This window comes from Anas acuta, chromosome Z (genome assembly GCF_963932015.1).
Source record: "Anas acuta chromosome Z, bAnaAcu1.1, whole genome shotgun sequence".
Taxonomy (NCBI): Eukaryota; Metazoa; Chordata; class Aves; order Anseriformes; family Anatidae; genus Anas; species Anas acuta.
Window position 1 is genome coordinate 3,007,012 of NC_089017.1, and position 13,497 is coordinate 3,020,508.

The 13,497-nt window shown below is 43.7% G+C and overlaps 1 protein-coding gene and 1 long non-coding RNA gene across 13 annotated transcripts in view; one reads left to right on the top strand and one right to left on the bottom strand.

The window, feature by feature from the left end:
- CELF4 (CUGBP Elav-like family member 4) overlaps positions 1–13,497 on the top strand; it is a 797,917-nt gene that overhangs the window by 166,292 nt on the left and 618,128 nt on the right. For all 12 annotated transcript variants that reach the window (XR_011091156.1, XM_068666938.1, XM_068666948.1 and 9 more), the window contains exon 2: positions 11,763–11,845. Coding sequence is in view for 11 of the 12 variants with exons in the window: in XM_068666938.1 (XP_068523039.1) it covers positions 11,763–11,845 (83 nt within the window). In the remaining variant the exon portion in view is untranslated. The remainder of the gene's footprint in view (positions 1–11,762; positions 11,846–13,497) is intronic.
- On the bottom strand, positions 57–4,132 carry LOC137848416 (uncharacterized). Its single transcript, XR_011091334.1, has 2 exons — positions 4,057–4,132; positions 57–3,971 (listed from the first exon to the last, which is right to left on the bottom strand). It is a non-coding gene; the product is annotated as an uncharacterized lncRNA (long non-coding RNA).

Sequence of the window (13,497 nt, forward strand, 5' to 3'; positions counted from 1 at the left end):
TTGAAATCCTAGCTGGGAGATGTAATCTGAGATATTGATTTTGAGGCAAGAGTTGTTTTTTTTTTTATTATTATTTTTTATTTTTTTGTTTTTGTTTTGTTTTGTTTTGTTTTGTTTTGTTTTGTTTTTTGTTTATAAGTGTCCCCATCCTTCTTTTTGTAAAAGATCTCTGGATCTTGAAGGTAGACACCATTTTACTTTCAGAGGAAGAGGTCTCTTAAGTACAGGCCTAGGGCTTAGAAGATGGGAGAAGGATCCCTGGTCCCCCACAGACCTCTGGTACACCTGAGACTGCATGCCCTAAAGGTAACTAGGGCAAAAAGGGAGTGAAGCATCACTGAGATGCTTGGATCTGTAACAGGATCTGTAACGGAGATCCTATTTGCAAGAGTCTTGTTTGGTCAGAGCATTACCACTGGCATGTGGCCCAAGGTATGTGCTCTTGCTCTTCTCTGTTGTCTGTACACAGCACAAAGGTCTGGGTTGATGCTCTTGAATTGCAGTTGTATTCCTGAAGTCAGTAGCGGGCTGCTGGATAAAAGCCCTTGGCTTCTCTGCCTTAGGGTTTTGGGAAGTTAGGTATGTTAAATATGGTAGGGGAAAAAGGTCTACAGTAGTAGATAGCATATGAACTGATTTCTTTTGTTCTTGTGTAGCTGTTAACAGTGGTATCTTGATTGCCAGTTCATGTGCTATGCAGGAGTCTCATGAAACTAAATAGGAAGGCTGGCTTAGAAAACCTCACTCCTATTATTGTTGAACATCAGTGTAACCAAAATCATGATGCTAACCAAAGAAAAATGAACAAACAAGAAACCTGGCAGCATTGTGATGGTTTTAGTGTCTTGGATGGGGATTTTAACTTTGTTTGCAGGTAACAGAAGCAGGATGGTAGCTTCAGAAGCTATCACTTGTAAGCTGAGTGAATGCAGTCACAAACGTTTGTGAATCAAACACTGGCTGTACTGGGTCTGGCTGGAATGTTAACTTTCCCGGCAGCAGCCCATACAGTGCTTAGATCACTCGAGTCAGCCTTCTGAAAACCTGTCCTAGCTGTTCGGGATTATTGCTGATTTAGCTAAGGTTCTGGTCTGAGCCAAGGGTTCTTCTGAGAGAGGCTGTAGATCATAGGTCAAGTCATGCACCTATTGTGAGAAACATCTCAAATATTTTTCTTCAGACAGGATCTTCTGTGAAGCTATTTTAATCACGATTGCAATGGCGGGTGTCCTGTCAATTAGCGCATTTTAGTAAACAAATCATAACCTTTTATTCCCTATTACCCGACAGCTGATCACCTCCCCTGTTTCCTCATTGGCTGAGTACTACAGGTTCACAAGCTACTCGATGCTCCTCTATGCCATATATGTACAATTTTTCTTTTTTGTTTTCAACCCTTTAATTTCTCCTTTTTCCCTTTCTTATGTTTTGAGAACTTGTGATCTTAGTTTTACTGTTCTCACACTGCTCATCCTGTTTTTCTCAAGCTTTCACCTTATTTTGGAACAGTGAGACCTTTTACAGTCCACTTATCTACTTAGCATTTCTCCTTATTACGACTACACAACTACCTTGGAATACAGAAAATTAGTTCTCTACTGCAAAAACACAACTTAGTTTCTCACAGTTCCCCCCTCTTCTTTTCTTACTCCTATTGTTGTTTTTGCACCTCTTCACATACACCACTCTTGAGTTTTTCCAACATTAAGGTGCAATATTCTTCTTCGGATGTCACAGGGGATGATAGATATACAATGCCATTATTATTACAATACCAACAAAAAGTTGTTTGAGCCAATTCTAATCAGGTAACCATGAAATTAGTTTCTCCCAAATGTTTCTAAATCCCCATGAAGCGTCATCTTGAGCTACTCTATGTAGGATCTTGTTGCGTTTTTTTTTTAAGATGGTTTTTTTTTTTAGATTTTTCTTTAGATTTTTGAGATCAGTCAAATTCATCTCATTTCACAGAATCACAGAACTGTAGGGGTTGGAAGGGACCTCGAAAGGTCATTGGGTCCAACCCCCCTGCCAAAGCAGGTTCCTTAAAGCAGGCTGCCCAGGTAGGCGTCCAGACGGGCCTTAAATATCTCCAGAGAAGGAGACTCCACAACCTCCCTGGGCAGCCTGTTCCAGTGCTCCGTCACCCTCACCATGAAGAAGTTCTTTCACGTGCTGGTGCGGAACTTCCTGTGATCCATTTTGTGGCCATGGCCCATTGTCCTGTCCCCGCAAACCACTGAGAAGAGGTTGGCCAAATCCCTCTGTCTCCCACACCTCAGGTATTTATACACATTGATGCGATCCCCTCTCAGTCTTCTTTTCTCCAGGCTGAACAGATCCAGGTCTCTCAGCCTTTCCTCATAGGGAAGATGCTCCAGGCCCCTTATCATCTTTGTGGCCCTCCGCTGGACTCCTTCCAGGAGATCCCTGTCTTTTTTGTACCAGGGAACCCAGAACTGGACACAGGACTCCAGGTGAGTCCTGACCAGGGCAGAGTAGAGGGGGAGGATCACCTCCCTTGACCTGCTGGCCATACTCCACATTAAATCAAAGTAAAGATTTGATCTACATATATACAGCAGCTAGTAATAATTACAGTGCACGCTCCTCCTTGTGAGGTTATTAATAAATCTAATACTATTTGATTCTAGTGTACTATTTTTGCAAACTTATCAAACTTATTTTCTAGTTCTTCAGTTATATTTGAGATATTTACAATAGCTTTTTCTGATTCACTCAGCCCTAACCAAGGTAAAAACCACCTTGCAAAACTGTGAAATGCTGGAGAATTGTAGTAGAGGATTATCTGGAGTCTGCTTAATTCTGTATGTGGTCTCAAGGGCCTTTGGCTTTGTGGGTCTTCAGTAATAGTTACATTTGGAATTATTGCCTCCAGGATGCAAGCTCTCTTCCATCCTAGGGGTAACATCTTCCTGGCTTTATTGCCACATAGCCAGTACCATTCCTTGCTATTCGGGACAGGCCATCCAGTTACAGGATTATCATATTGTATCTGGTGTGCATTATGTATACTAGCATTCCCGTGGCTACCATATTTGGTACAGTATGGATTATTCCCTACTTCATGGATATTTCCACACCCAGGGTCAGTAATATTGCCCCCTGAGTTTCTGTCATTGTTGAAAAGGCACCTTTGATAACACAGTATATTGTAGCCAGGATTATGTGTAGGGAGCTCAACTTTAAAATCTGTTCCTTCCCAGGACTGAGTATGATCTGTCATTTTTAGAAATCTAGAGAATCCAGGCACAGTTGCTGCTGGAAATAGCAATCAGGGACAAGGCCTTTTCAGTCTTTCTAGGCATCTGGGTGCAAATCCATCAATTATTTTGAGACAGAATTTGAGAGATGTTCTGGATTAGTTGGAAATGCTGATTTTTCCCTCCATCTTATCACTAATCCATTGAGAATAGGTATTACTAAGATAAACTTAAAATACATCATTTCTATATATATATATATACACACCGCTATTCCTTAATTAAGGAATAATTAAGAAAAAATAAAAATCACAAACTAATAAGGATTCTTCTGGTGGGGATTAAATAGCCCCCTTTCTCCCACTTCCAGGGAGTGTTCCCTGGAAACGCTCCAATTCTGTGTAATTCAATCCCTTTTACTCATTAATTCATTAAGAATTCTTCTAAGGAGAAGTTAAAGGTTTACAATAGATAGTTTTAACAGTTTTAACCTTAAAAGTCTTAGAAGTCTTTGTTAATGCAGTCTCTCAGGTATCAGGGTTAACTGATGCTTTTACCCAGGTATGAGTCCATCCTTTCTCAGCCGTTCTTCCTGTCGTCTCAGTAGTCGGGAGCACTTGTAACAGTCTGTCCCACTCAGGTTGCAGTTTCAGTTCTCTCCATGTTCGCATCAAAACACAGTCTCCTGCTCGGAATGGATGGATCAGGACTTCCAAGGGTGGGATTTGAGCTAATGATCCACAGGTCCTGAGAGATGACAAAGAGGATGACAGTCTGAATATATAATTCTTAAGAAAAGTTTCTCACACTAATTTTATGTTGGTGTAATTACATAGCTCTGAGTTACGTGCAAGCTCTCCCTTTGACTGGATTTACACCCCTGAGCTCAGAATCTGCTTTAGCTTTTGGCTTTCATCCAAGAGTCTTAAAGCACCTAATGAACTTTGTAATTTGCCCTTGTAATGCCAAAGAGCAAACCTATGGTATGCTCAGAAAGGTTAAGGGCTGGTTCCAAACCCTGGTGAAGTGTCTGAGTACTTTTTTTCAGATTTAGGCTGGATCTTTAAGGACTTGTTTGGATATGGAGCAAATACCTGGAAGTGATCATGGTTATAGCCTAGTGTTCAGACAGTGCTTCTGGATCTAGATACATGGAGAAGCTTTCAGGTGTGCTTTGTGTGAGGTTATGGAGTTCTTATAGGATCATGAAATGTCACCAAAACACATCAGGCAAAGAAAGGGTCATAAGTCATTAAGTGCCTGGTTCTTTGGTCTGAACAATGCACCAGGATACCTGTGGCTGTCTGCCAGAATAAAGCAAGAAAGGGGGAAAGCCCTTAATTATGGTTATTAATAGGTCTCCAGTATGCATCATCTTCATCTCCCCCCATATGTAATGAGGATTAATTAGGATATAGATAATTCATGCACTTGAGGTAGCTGGGAGGTTGGAGGTGGCAGATGGAAGCTGTTGGTGTGAGTGTGAGACCTTGAGGCCAAAAGCCTGCACCTGAGAAAACTGTGCTGGCATCTTGCACCAGAGGATGGATTGCTCCTCTTGTGTGCTAGGTGGAAAGAACTTCTTGTCATTAATGGTAGACCTTAGGGTAATGGGTAACTAGTTTTAAATAGCTGCATCTAGGTTAGGTGAACAGTGCTTCCTAGCTGGTCAGAGGTGTTTATCTGGTTTAAAACATCAGAGGGCCAACTAACTTGCTGAAGTGTTTTTTTTTTTTTTTTTGATGAGCTGAGTGCTGGTGGGGTGAAACGATTCTTGGTTTCCAGACTTAGGCTGCTGAGCTCAGAATGCATCTCCTGGCTGCTTTGCCTCCCAGGCTTGTGCAGGATCTTCAGGCTTATTGTGGGGTTGAAGTTGCTGTGTAATCATTATCCATCTGTATTCTATGCAATTATTATTAATGTTGTTGAACTCCCTGGAGGTAAAATTAAATCAGAGCTTGTATTTTTTTTTTCAAGCTCCTGTTTTTGTTTCTCCCTTCTCTTTAACAACCCTGTTTCCCAGGAGACCACTCGATATATCCTCATGTTTCCAAGAGACTGAAGTTCAATAGGTTGGGAGTTAATTGCCAGCTGGAAGTTTCCAGATGTTTGTACAATAGCCCAAAGAGCTGTCCACTGGTAGCAAATAAACAGCTGGAAAGATATCCAAACAAAGCATCTTTTGGCTAATTTACATGTTTGTAAAACTTGGCATGTTTGAGAGAAACGGAATTGAAATGAGGAACAGCTAGGAGCAAGTTCTTCATTATCAATAATTAGTCAATTAGACTTTTTGTTCAGATTCAGATATAATTCTAAAGCACTGCACTTATTATTTTTTCTATTACTTATTATCATTATCACCAGTACAAGCAGATGATGGGCATAATGCACCGCCTTCACCCTATTTTCTTTAAGAGATGTGTTCAGGAATATTGATTACACTGGGCTGTTCCACGGGGCTGGCTGGTGCAAAGAATTTATTACAGAATATGAAACCTTTCACTCTGAAACCAGATTCACATCCAGCCCAAACAGCTGATGGCAAGTGAGCTGTTAAGTGCGGTTAGAATTTTTCATCATTTTTTGGTGAAATAAGTGGTTCTCTGCACAGTCAAAACTTTCTATGGGGAAAAATGATTGCTTTGAAATTGTTTTCCTATCTGTGGAAAAAAAATCATATTTTTTCAACAGCTTGACTTCTCTTCATGAAACCCAATATAGTTGCTTCATATGGTATTATTTCAAGACTCTCAGCTGTTTAGGGGGTTGTATTCTGTGATGTTAACTTGAGTGCTTAGTGCTCTGTTCTTTAACCAACGTCCTCCAGGAAGGAGGACTCCTTTGGAGGAGTTGCATGGATGTACAGTGAAAGGGGCACCCTAAGAAAAGTAACATGTGAAGGAGGTGCTGCAAGTGTAACTGCATTAAGCATCGCATATCAAGGGCAGATCAAGTATTTGGATGTTTGGTCAGGGGGAGGCAAGAGATCTTTGTCTTAACAGATTTCATGTATCAGTTTCTTATGTATTATTCCGTCCTGCAGGAGTTATTTATTGCAAGCCAGGTGTTAATGTTTTTGGAAAATACTTCTCTATCTGACTGTTCTATCCCTATAGAGCAATCCTGTGTGATAAGGCAATAGAAAAAGCATGAAATGGCCTTCCCAAGTTGAGATTTGAGGCCTATCATAGATTAAGCTGTATTTTCCTCCAGCTGGCCATTGCTGGGATGAGATTTTTCACTGTCTCTGTCATGGTTCCGCTCGAGTGGGCAGCCGAGCTCCACCACAGCTGCTCTCTCACTCCCCCTCCTCAAAGAGGAACGGGGAGAAAATATGTGAAAAGGGCTCAATGGTTGAGATAAGGACGAGAAAATCACTCAGTAATTATTGTAACGGGCAAAAAAGACTCGGCATAAGGCATATTTTTCCCCCCCATCCACCCTCTTCCACCTCCTCCCCCCGAGCGGCGCGGGGGAACGGGGAAATAGGGGTTATGGTCAGTCTACAGCGCTTCTTCTCTGCCGCTCCTTCTCGGTCACTCTTGTCCCCTGTGCTGTGGGGTCCCACCCACGGGATACAGTCCTTGATGAACTGATCCGGCGTGGGCTTCCCACAGGCAGCAGCTCTTCCAGAACTGCTCCAGATATGGGTCCATACCACGGGGTCCATCCCTCAGGAGAAAACTGCTCCAACCTGGGTCCCCCATGGGCAGCAGCTCCTGCCAGGTCACCTGCTCCTGCGTGGTCTCCTCTCCACGGGCTACAGGTCCGGCCCGGAATCTGCTCCGGCAGGGGTCTTCCACAGGCAGCAGCCTCCATCGGTGCAGGTCCACCTGCTCCACCATGGTCTCCTCCACGGGCTGCAGCATGGAACCCTGCTCCACCGTGGTACTCCATGGGCTGCAGGGGGACAGCCTGCTTCACCATGGTCCTCACCACAGGCCGCAGGGGACTTCTGCTCTGGTGCCTGGAGCACCTCTCCCCCTCCTTCTACACTGACCTTGGTGCCTGCAAGGCAGTTCCTTACTGCTCTCACTCTCCCGGCTGCTGTGTGGCGCAGCGTTTTTTTCCCTGTCTTAAATATGCTCTCACAGAGGCGCAAAACGACATCGCTTATTGGCTCAGCTCTGGTCACCAGTGGGGCCCTTCCCAAACATGGGGCAGCTTCTACATCTTTCTCACAGAAACCACCCCTATGGCCCCCTGCTACCAAAACCTTACCACGTAAACCACTACAGTCTCTAAGCAATCAAAACTTGAAATCATAGTTTTTTCCTAAATAAATGAATTTGCCCAACAAGATTGGGATAGTGCAATTCATATGCAGAATATGTTTAAGGAATGAGTTTTTTTTTTTTAAAGAAAAAAAAAAAAGAACTTTACAAAACATTTTTGCCCCAGAAGTGTTTTGTCTGACCATATGAAAGCCTCTTATTGGATTTCTTCTTCTCACTTTCAAGTCCTTTTGTCCCAAGCACATTGTTCAGGAAATCAGTGATGTCTGGGAGTTCAGTACTTCTGCCACTTGCACAAACATCATTAGAGAGGACTTGATGGAGGTTGCTCCCTGATGAGAACTTGGCCCCACGCATACCTCCTGGGAAACTTGGAAGGAATCTTTGCCTCTTCTGTCTACTCAATCTGAATTGCAGTCACGAGGTGGTAGGAGTTGCAGGATGTTACCCTGAACTGTCATGACAGCCATCACAATAAGGAGAAAAATATAGCTATCATTATGGGAGCTTTACACTGCATAGATTATCTCTATAACAGTGCACTATGATGTGCCTAATTAGACTGTAACAGATGCTCCATGTCTGCTACTAAAGGGAGACTTTCTTATTGTGTCTAGTCAACAGAGAGCTCTCAACCTGTGATTTAGCACTGAAATTAAATTTAAGAATAGTTTCCCATTTGATTATCCAGCTATGGGTGACTTAAGGATCCTTTCCAATGCATTACCTCCACTAGCTGTAAACTTTCTCTACCACAGTTTCTTCCCTTTCTATAGCAGACGCAGACTGAAAGCTCATCTGTTTAAAGCTGGAAGGGAATGATCCCAAATAATTTCAATTAGAGGATGCAAACTTCCTGTCATTCAGTCTCCTTTCTTGACTGTCAGTTTCTGCTTCTGGGAGTCTCAACTGAGACAAATGTTATTGTCTTGACTACGCTGAAAAGAACAAGACCTTCAGAAAGGTAGGGCAAAAATTAGTTTTTTTCTTCCGTGCCAAAGCGAAACAAGTATCTAGTTTGTGGCTTCATTTCAGGGGAGTTAGGATGACTGCCCCATGATAATTTTTAAGGAAATTATACTTACTCCTTAGTCCCTTGTGCATACTAATATATTACAAAAAAAATGTAAAGTAAGATAAAGCTTACTTACAATGTAAAGAGATGAAGCTTGCAAAAGAGATAAAGGATAATAAGATTTTTTTTTTTAAGTATGTAAACAGTAAAAGGAAGACTAGGGATAATGTGGGTCCCTTGCTGAACGAGAGGGTGTCCTCGTAACAGGAGATACTGAGAAGGTGGAGATACTGAATGATTTCTTTGCTTCAAGGACTCCCCCCCTCCCCCCCGGGACTCCTCAACTCTGGAGGGAGGAGAAAGAGTCTGGGAAATGGAGATCTCCCCCCTGGCTGTTGAGGGAGTGGTTCGGGAGCATCTCAGTGGGCTCAATGCACACAAATCCATGGGCTCCGATGGGGTGCATCCACATGTGCTGAGGGAGTTAGCGGAGGTGATAACCGAACCGCTCTCTATCATCTTTGAAAGGTCCTGGAGAACAGGAGAGGTGCCTGAAGACTAGAGGATAGCCAGTGTCACTCCAGTCTTTAAGAAGGGCAAGAAGGAGGATCCGGGAAACTACAGGCCAGTCAGTCTCACCTCTGTCCCTGGAAAGGTATTGGAACAGCTTGTTCTGGATGCCATCTCCAAGCAAGTGGAAGAGAAGAACGTTATGAGGAGTCGTCAGCATGGATTCACTACGGGGAAGTCATGCTCGACCAACCTCGTTGCCTTCTATAATGGCATCACCAGCTGGGTAGATGAGGGGAGAGCAGTGGATGTCATCTACCTTGACTTTAGCAAGGCTTTCGGTACTGTCTCCCATGACATCCTGCTAGCAAAGCTGAGAAAGTGTGGGATAGAGGAGTGGATAGTACGGTAGGTTGAGAACTGGCTGACTGGCCGAGCTCAGAGGGTGGTGATCGGCGGAGCAGAGTCCGGCTGGAGACCTGTGACTAGCGGTGTTCCCCGTGGGTCAGTGCTGGGTCCAGTCTTGTCCAACATCTTCATCAACGACCTTGATGAGGGAATAGTGTCCGCCATCAGCAAGTACGATGACACAAAGCTGGGAGGAGTGGCTGACGCCAGAAGGCTGTGCTGCCATTCAGCGAGACCTGGACTGGCTGGAGAGTTGGGCAGGAAGAAACCAAATGAGGCTTAACAAGAGCAAGTGTAGAGTCCTGCACCTGGGCAGGAACAACCCGAAGTATCAGTACAGGCTGGGGGACGACCTGCTGGAGAGGAGCTCTGGGGAGAAAGACCTGGGGGTCCTGGTGGACGACAGGTTGGCCATGAGCCAGCAGTGTGCCCTGGTGGCCAAGAAGGCCAATGGGATCCTGGTGTGCATTAAAAGGAGCATGGCCAGCAGGTCAAGGGAGGTGATCCTCCCCCTCTACTCTGCCCTGGTCAGGACTCACCTGGAGTCCTGTGTCCAGTTCTGGGCTCCCCATTACAAGAAAGACAGGGATCTCCTGGAAGGAGTCCAGCGGAGGGCCACAAAGATGATACGGGGCCTGGAGCATCTTCCCTATAAGGAAAGGCTGAGAGACCTGGATCTGTTCAGCCTGGAGAAAAGAAGACTGAGAGGGGATCGCATCAATGTGTATAAATACCTGAGGTGTGGGAGACAGAGGGATTTGGCCAACCTCTTCTCAGTGGTTTGCGGGGACAGGACAATGGGCCATGGCCACAAAATGGATCGCAGGAAGTTCCGCACCAGCACGTGAAAGAACTTCTTCATGGTGAGGGTGACGGAGCACTGGAACAGGCTGCCCAGGGAGGTTGTGGAGTCTCCTTCTCTGGAGATATTTAAGGCCCGTCTGGACGCCTACCTGGGCAGCCTGCTCTAAGGAACCTGCTTTGGCAGGGGGGTTGGACCCAATGACCTTTTGAGGTCCCTTCCAACCGCTACAATTCTGTGATTCTGTAAACATGTGTTTTTTTCTTCAGTAATAGTGTTTAAGGAACCAACCTGAATAAAATGGTGTCTGTTGCATGGACAAGTCTCAGTGGTGATGAAAGCTGAAAAGAGTTGAGTCTACTGTTTGCTCATCTGTTGCATGTGTGTGTGGAGAAGGTGAGTGGGTCAAGATGAGGCTATGGGAGATGTTTGTTTCCTTGGAAGTCTGTCAGTTCTTGTTTTCCTCCTGGAAGATGCTCACGGTTTGATGGACATGCTGCCTGAACCTTGAGAGATATGATTCCTCCACTTTAAGGAGCTGGCGAGGTTGCAGGCACTCTGTAGTAACTTTGTAGAAAATGTCCTCTGCATAACAAGCATTTCTTTGCTGCAGGAACTGGCAGGTTTTCATTTTACTGCAGTAGGAAGGGAAGATCTGATCACATGAGAATTATAAAAGCACAGAACTGTAGGGGTTGGAAGGGACCTCGAGATCATCCGGTCCAACCCCGGACATTTATAACTGATGTATAAGAGCAGTTATAACAGTTATATCTGTTATATAATAAACATCTATAACTGATATAGGATTCCAGTGTTGACCAGTTATACAAGAAGAGGTGGATGGAGGTGGGGAGAGAAGGTTTGGTAAGGTTTTTTGGTCTGCCCTCCTATGACAGGGCTTTAGTCCTTGTAGTTAGTAAAACAGCTTTGTGGAAGAAATGGACGTGTGATCCATTGGGGTATCTATGAAGTTCTGGTGGTCTCTAAAGCACCATGGTTTTTTTGTTGTTGTTTGAGGCTTTGCTGGGACTGGCTTCCAGCCATGTGCACAAAGGCAGCCCTTGCGGCAGCGTGTGCAGGATTGTGACTTTCTGGTGTGAATGCAAACAGAGAATACTTGTGGATGCGAGTCAGGCTGAGCACTAGGTATAATCCTCTGCAGTAGGAAGTCCCAAATCCTTTTATGCCCTTTACTCAAAGTGCTTGGTTACAGAAGAAAGGCATGTGACCTTCAGCATGGTGTAACAGTAAGGGGCTTGTTCCCAGTGCTGCTGCTAGAGTAGGATCTCATGCCCTACCTTGGCACAATGTGTGGGTTCTTTTGAGTTCCCAAATTTTGTATGGTCCTCCATATCTGATACTGAAGTCTGTATTCAGGCAGAAACAAACATATCTATGCTGTTGCTCACTTTTCACAAAGGCGAAGAGGAAGTTCAACAGTAAAGAGATTTTATGGTTGACTTACTGGGAATTGAATGATGGGAAAGTGGTTTGTTCTACAGCCCATGTTTAAACAGATCCTCTCTGAAGCACTTCTCTTACCGAGTGTCTTTTATTTACAGGCTGTGCCTTCCTAACATACTGTGAAAGGGAGTCTGCTCTAAAGGCCCAGAGTGCCCTGCATGAACAGAAGACACTGCCAGGGGTGAGTCCAGCTTGATCATCCTCTAAAACAAACAAACAAAAAATAAATAAAAATTGAAATGGATTACATATGAAGTTCCCATCTTGGGCTTGGAAGCATAATGAATTCAGTTGCTTGAATAATTCACTACCTGCATTGTGCTAATAAAATAAAATCAGGATACCACCAACCCACCCAAATGGTTTCCATGCAGAAAAAGAAAAGCCTTTTGCTCTTATCAGGAGCTAGGAAAACAGTAATTAACTGGTTATGGGCTGGATTCTACCAGCTTTACTCAGGTGAGGAAAGGCTTTATGTGTATGACTGCTATGGTGAACTGCTCACTGGGTGCTACCTCTTACTCTTCTATGAAGCAAGGTGTGGTACTGACAAATCAAGAAACAGATCGCATTATTGAGTTATCATGGGATGAAAACATATTTCTGATGACAAAGTGGTTTGACTCCGTTACTTTAGTATTCAAGCAGCTGTAGCAGATTGGAAAGGCAGTGAGACAAGGAGAAAAGAGAGAGAGAAGAGATGAACACAAGGAAATGAGGAAAATTATTCACATGAGCAAGATATAAGGTTCAGACAATGCAAGCAGAGCTAAACATAGAATCAGCATTATGTGGGGAAGACCTGCTCTGCTGAGATGGGTTTCCAGTTTAGCAGTAATCAAAAGGAGGGAGGGAGATACTATTTAGATTCAGCTGGGGTGCATGGATTAGAAACAGCTGAGTGTAGCACTCCTGCACTTTGCAAACCAGAATAAGGCTGACGATGCTAAAGTCAGTGATTGTGTGATTAAAAGTGGGATCCTGAGGGTCCCAGGTTGCATCTAAAACAAGAGGGAATTGATCCAAAAGTCTGTCATCTTTACTTGGTGTTGAATGACCGAGTCCTGTCTACCCATAACCTACCTTTCCTCAAAACCTGAGATACACCAGTTGCTCTGTTTCTGAAGAAAGTGTTGGTTCTGCTCTGCTTGTTTCCATCATCCTGGGTCTGTTTACCTATCTCTTTGCCACCTTGCCAGTACAGAGATGCCCACACACTTGCTCATCTACATCTATCTTTGCTTTAAAGGCCATACCTTATGTAAAATATATACATATTTCATTCCCTAGAAATAAATTTTTGTCAGCTGACAACTCCCTCAGAATTATTTTTTTCCAGAAACCCCTTAGCCACAGATTGAAAGTAACTTGGATCTTTTGGGAAGTTTAGTTTTTTCTTCCTTTTTGTTGTTTCTAACAAGTGATGTTTTCCTTATTTATGACTTACCTGACCGCGCTTGATAACATGCACCAACAATATCAAGAATAGTTCATCATAAAGTCAAAAGTACTTGTAAGGTTGAGGGTCTAAGTCCTCATTCACATGAGTTCACAGATGACACATATAACACCTTCTCTTGACCCTCTGGAGTCTGTGACACAAACAGCACTACTGAGAAAGTATCAAAAATAATTAACAAGGCTGGTATAGGAAGAGAAATAGTACTACAATGAGCCACTGAATTAAGATGCTTCTTTCCCCTCCATCAGTAAACTGTATTTATCCTCACTTGCAACGTTGCTGTTCGTGTGTTCTGAAAAAGTTCAGTTGTTTTAATAATATGCACATGAATGCTAATGTATGGAAATGGTGAGGCATCAGGAGTTTGTGTC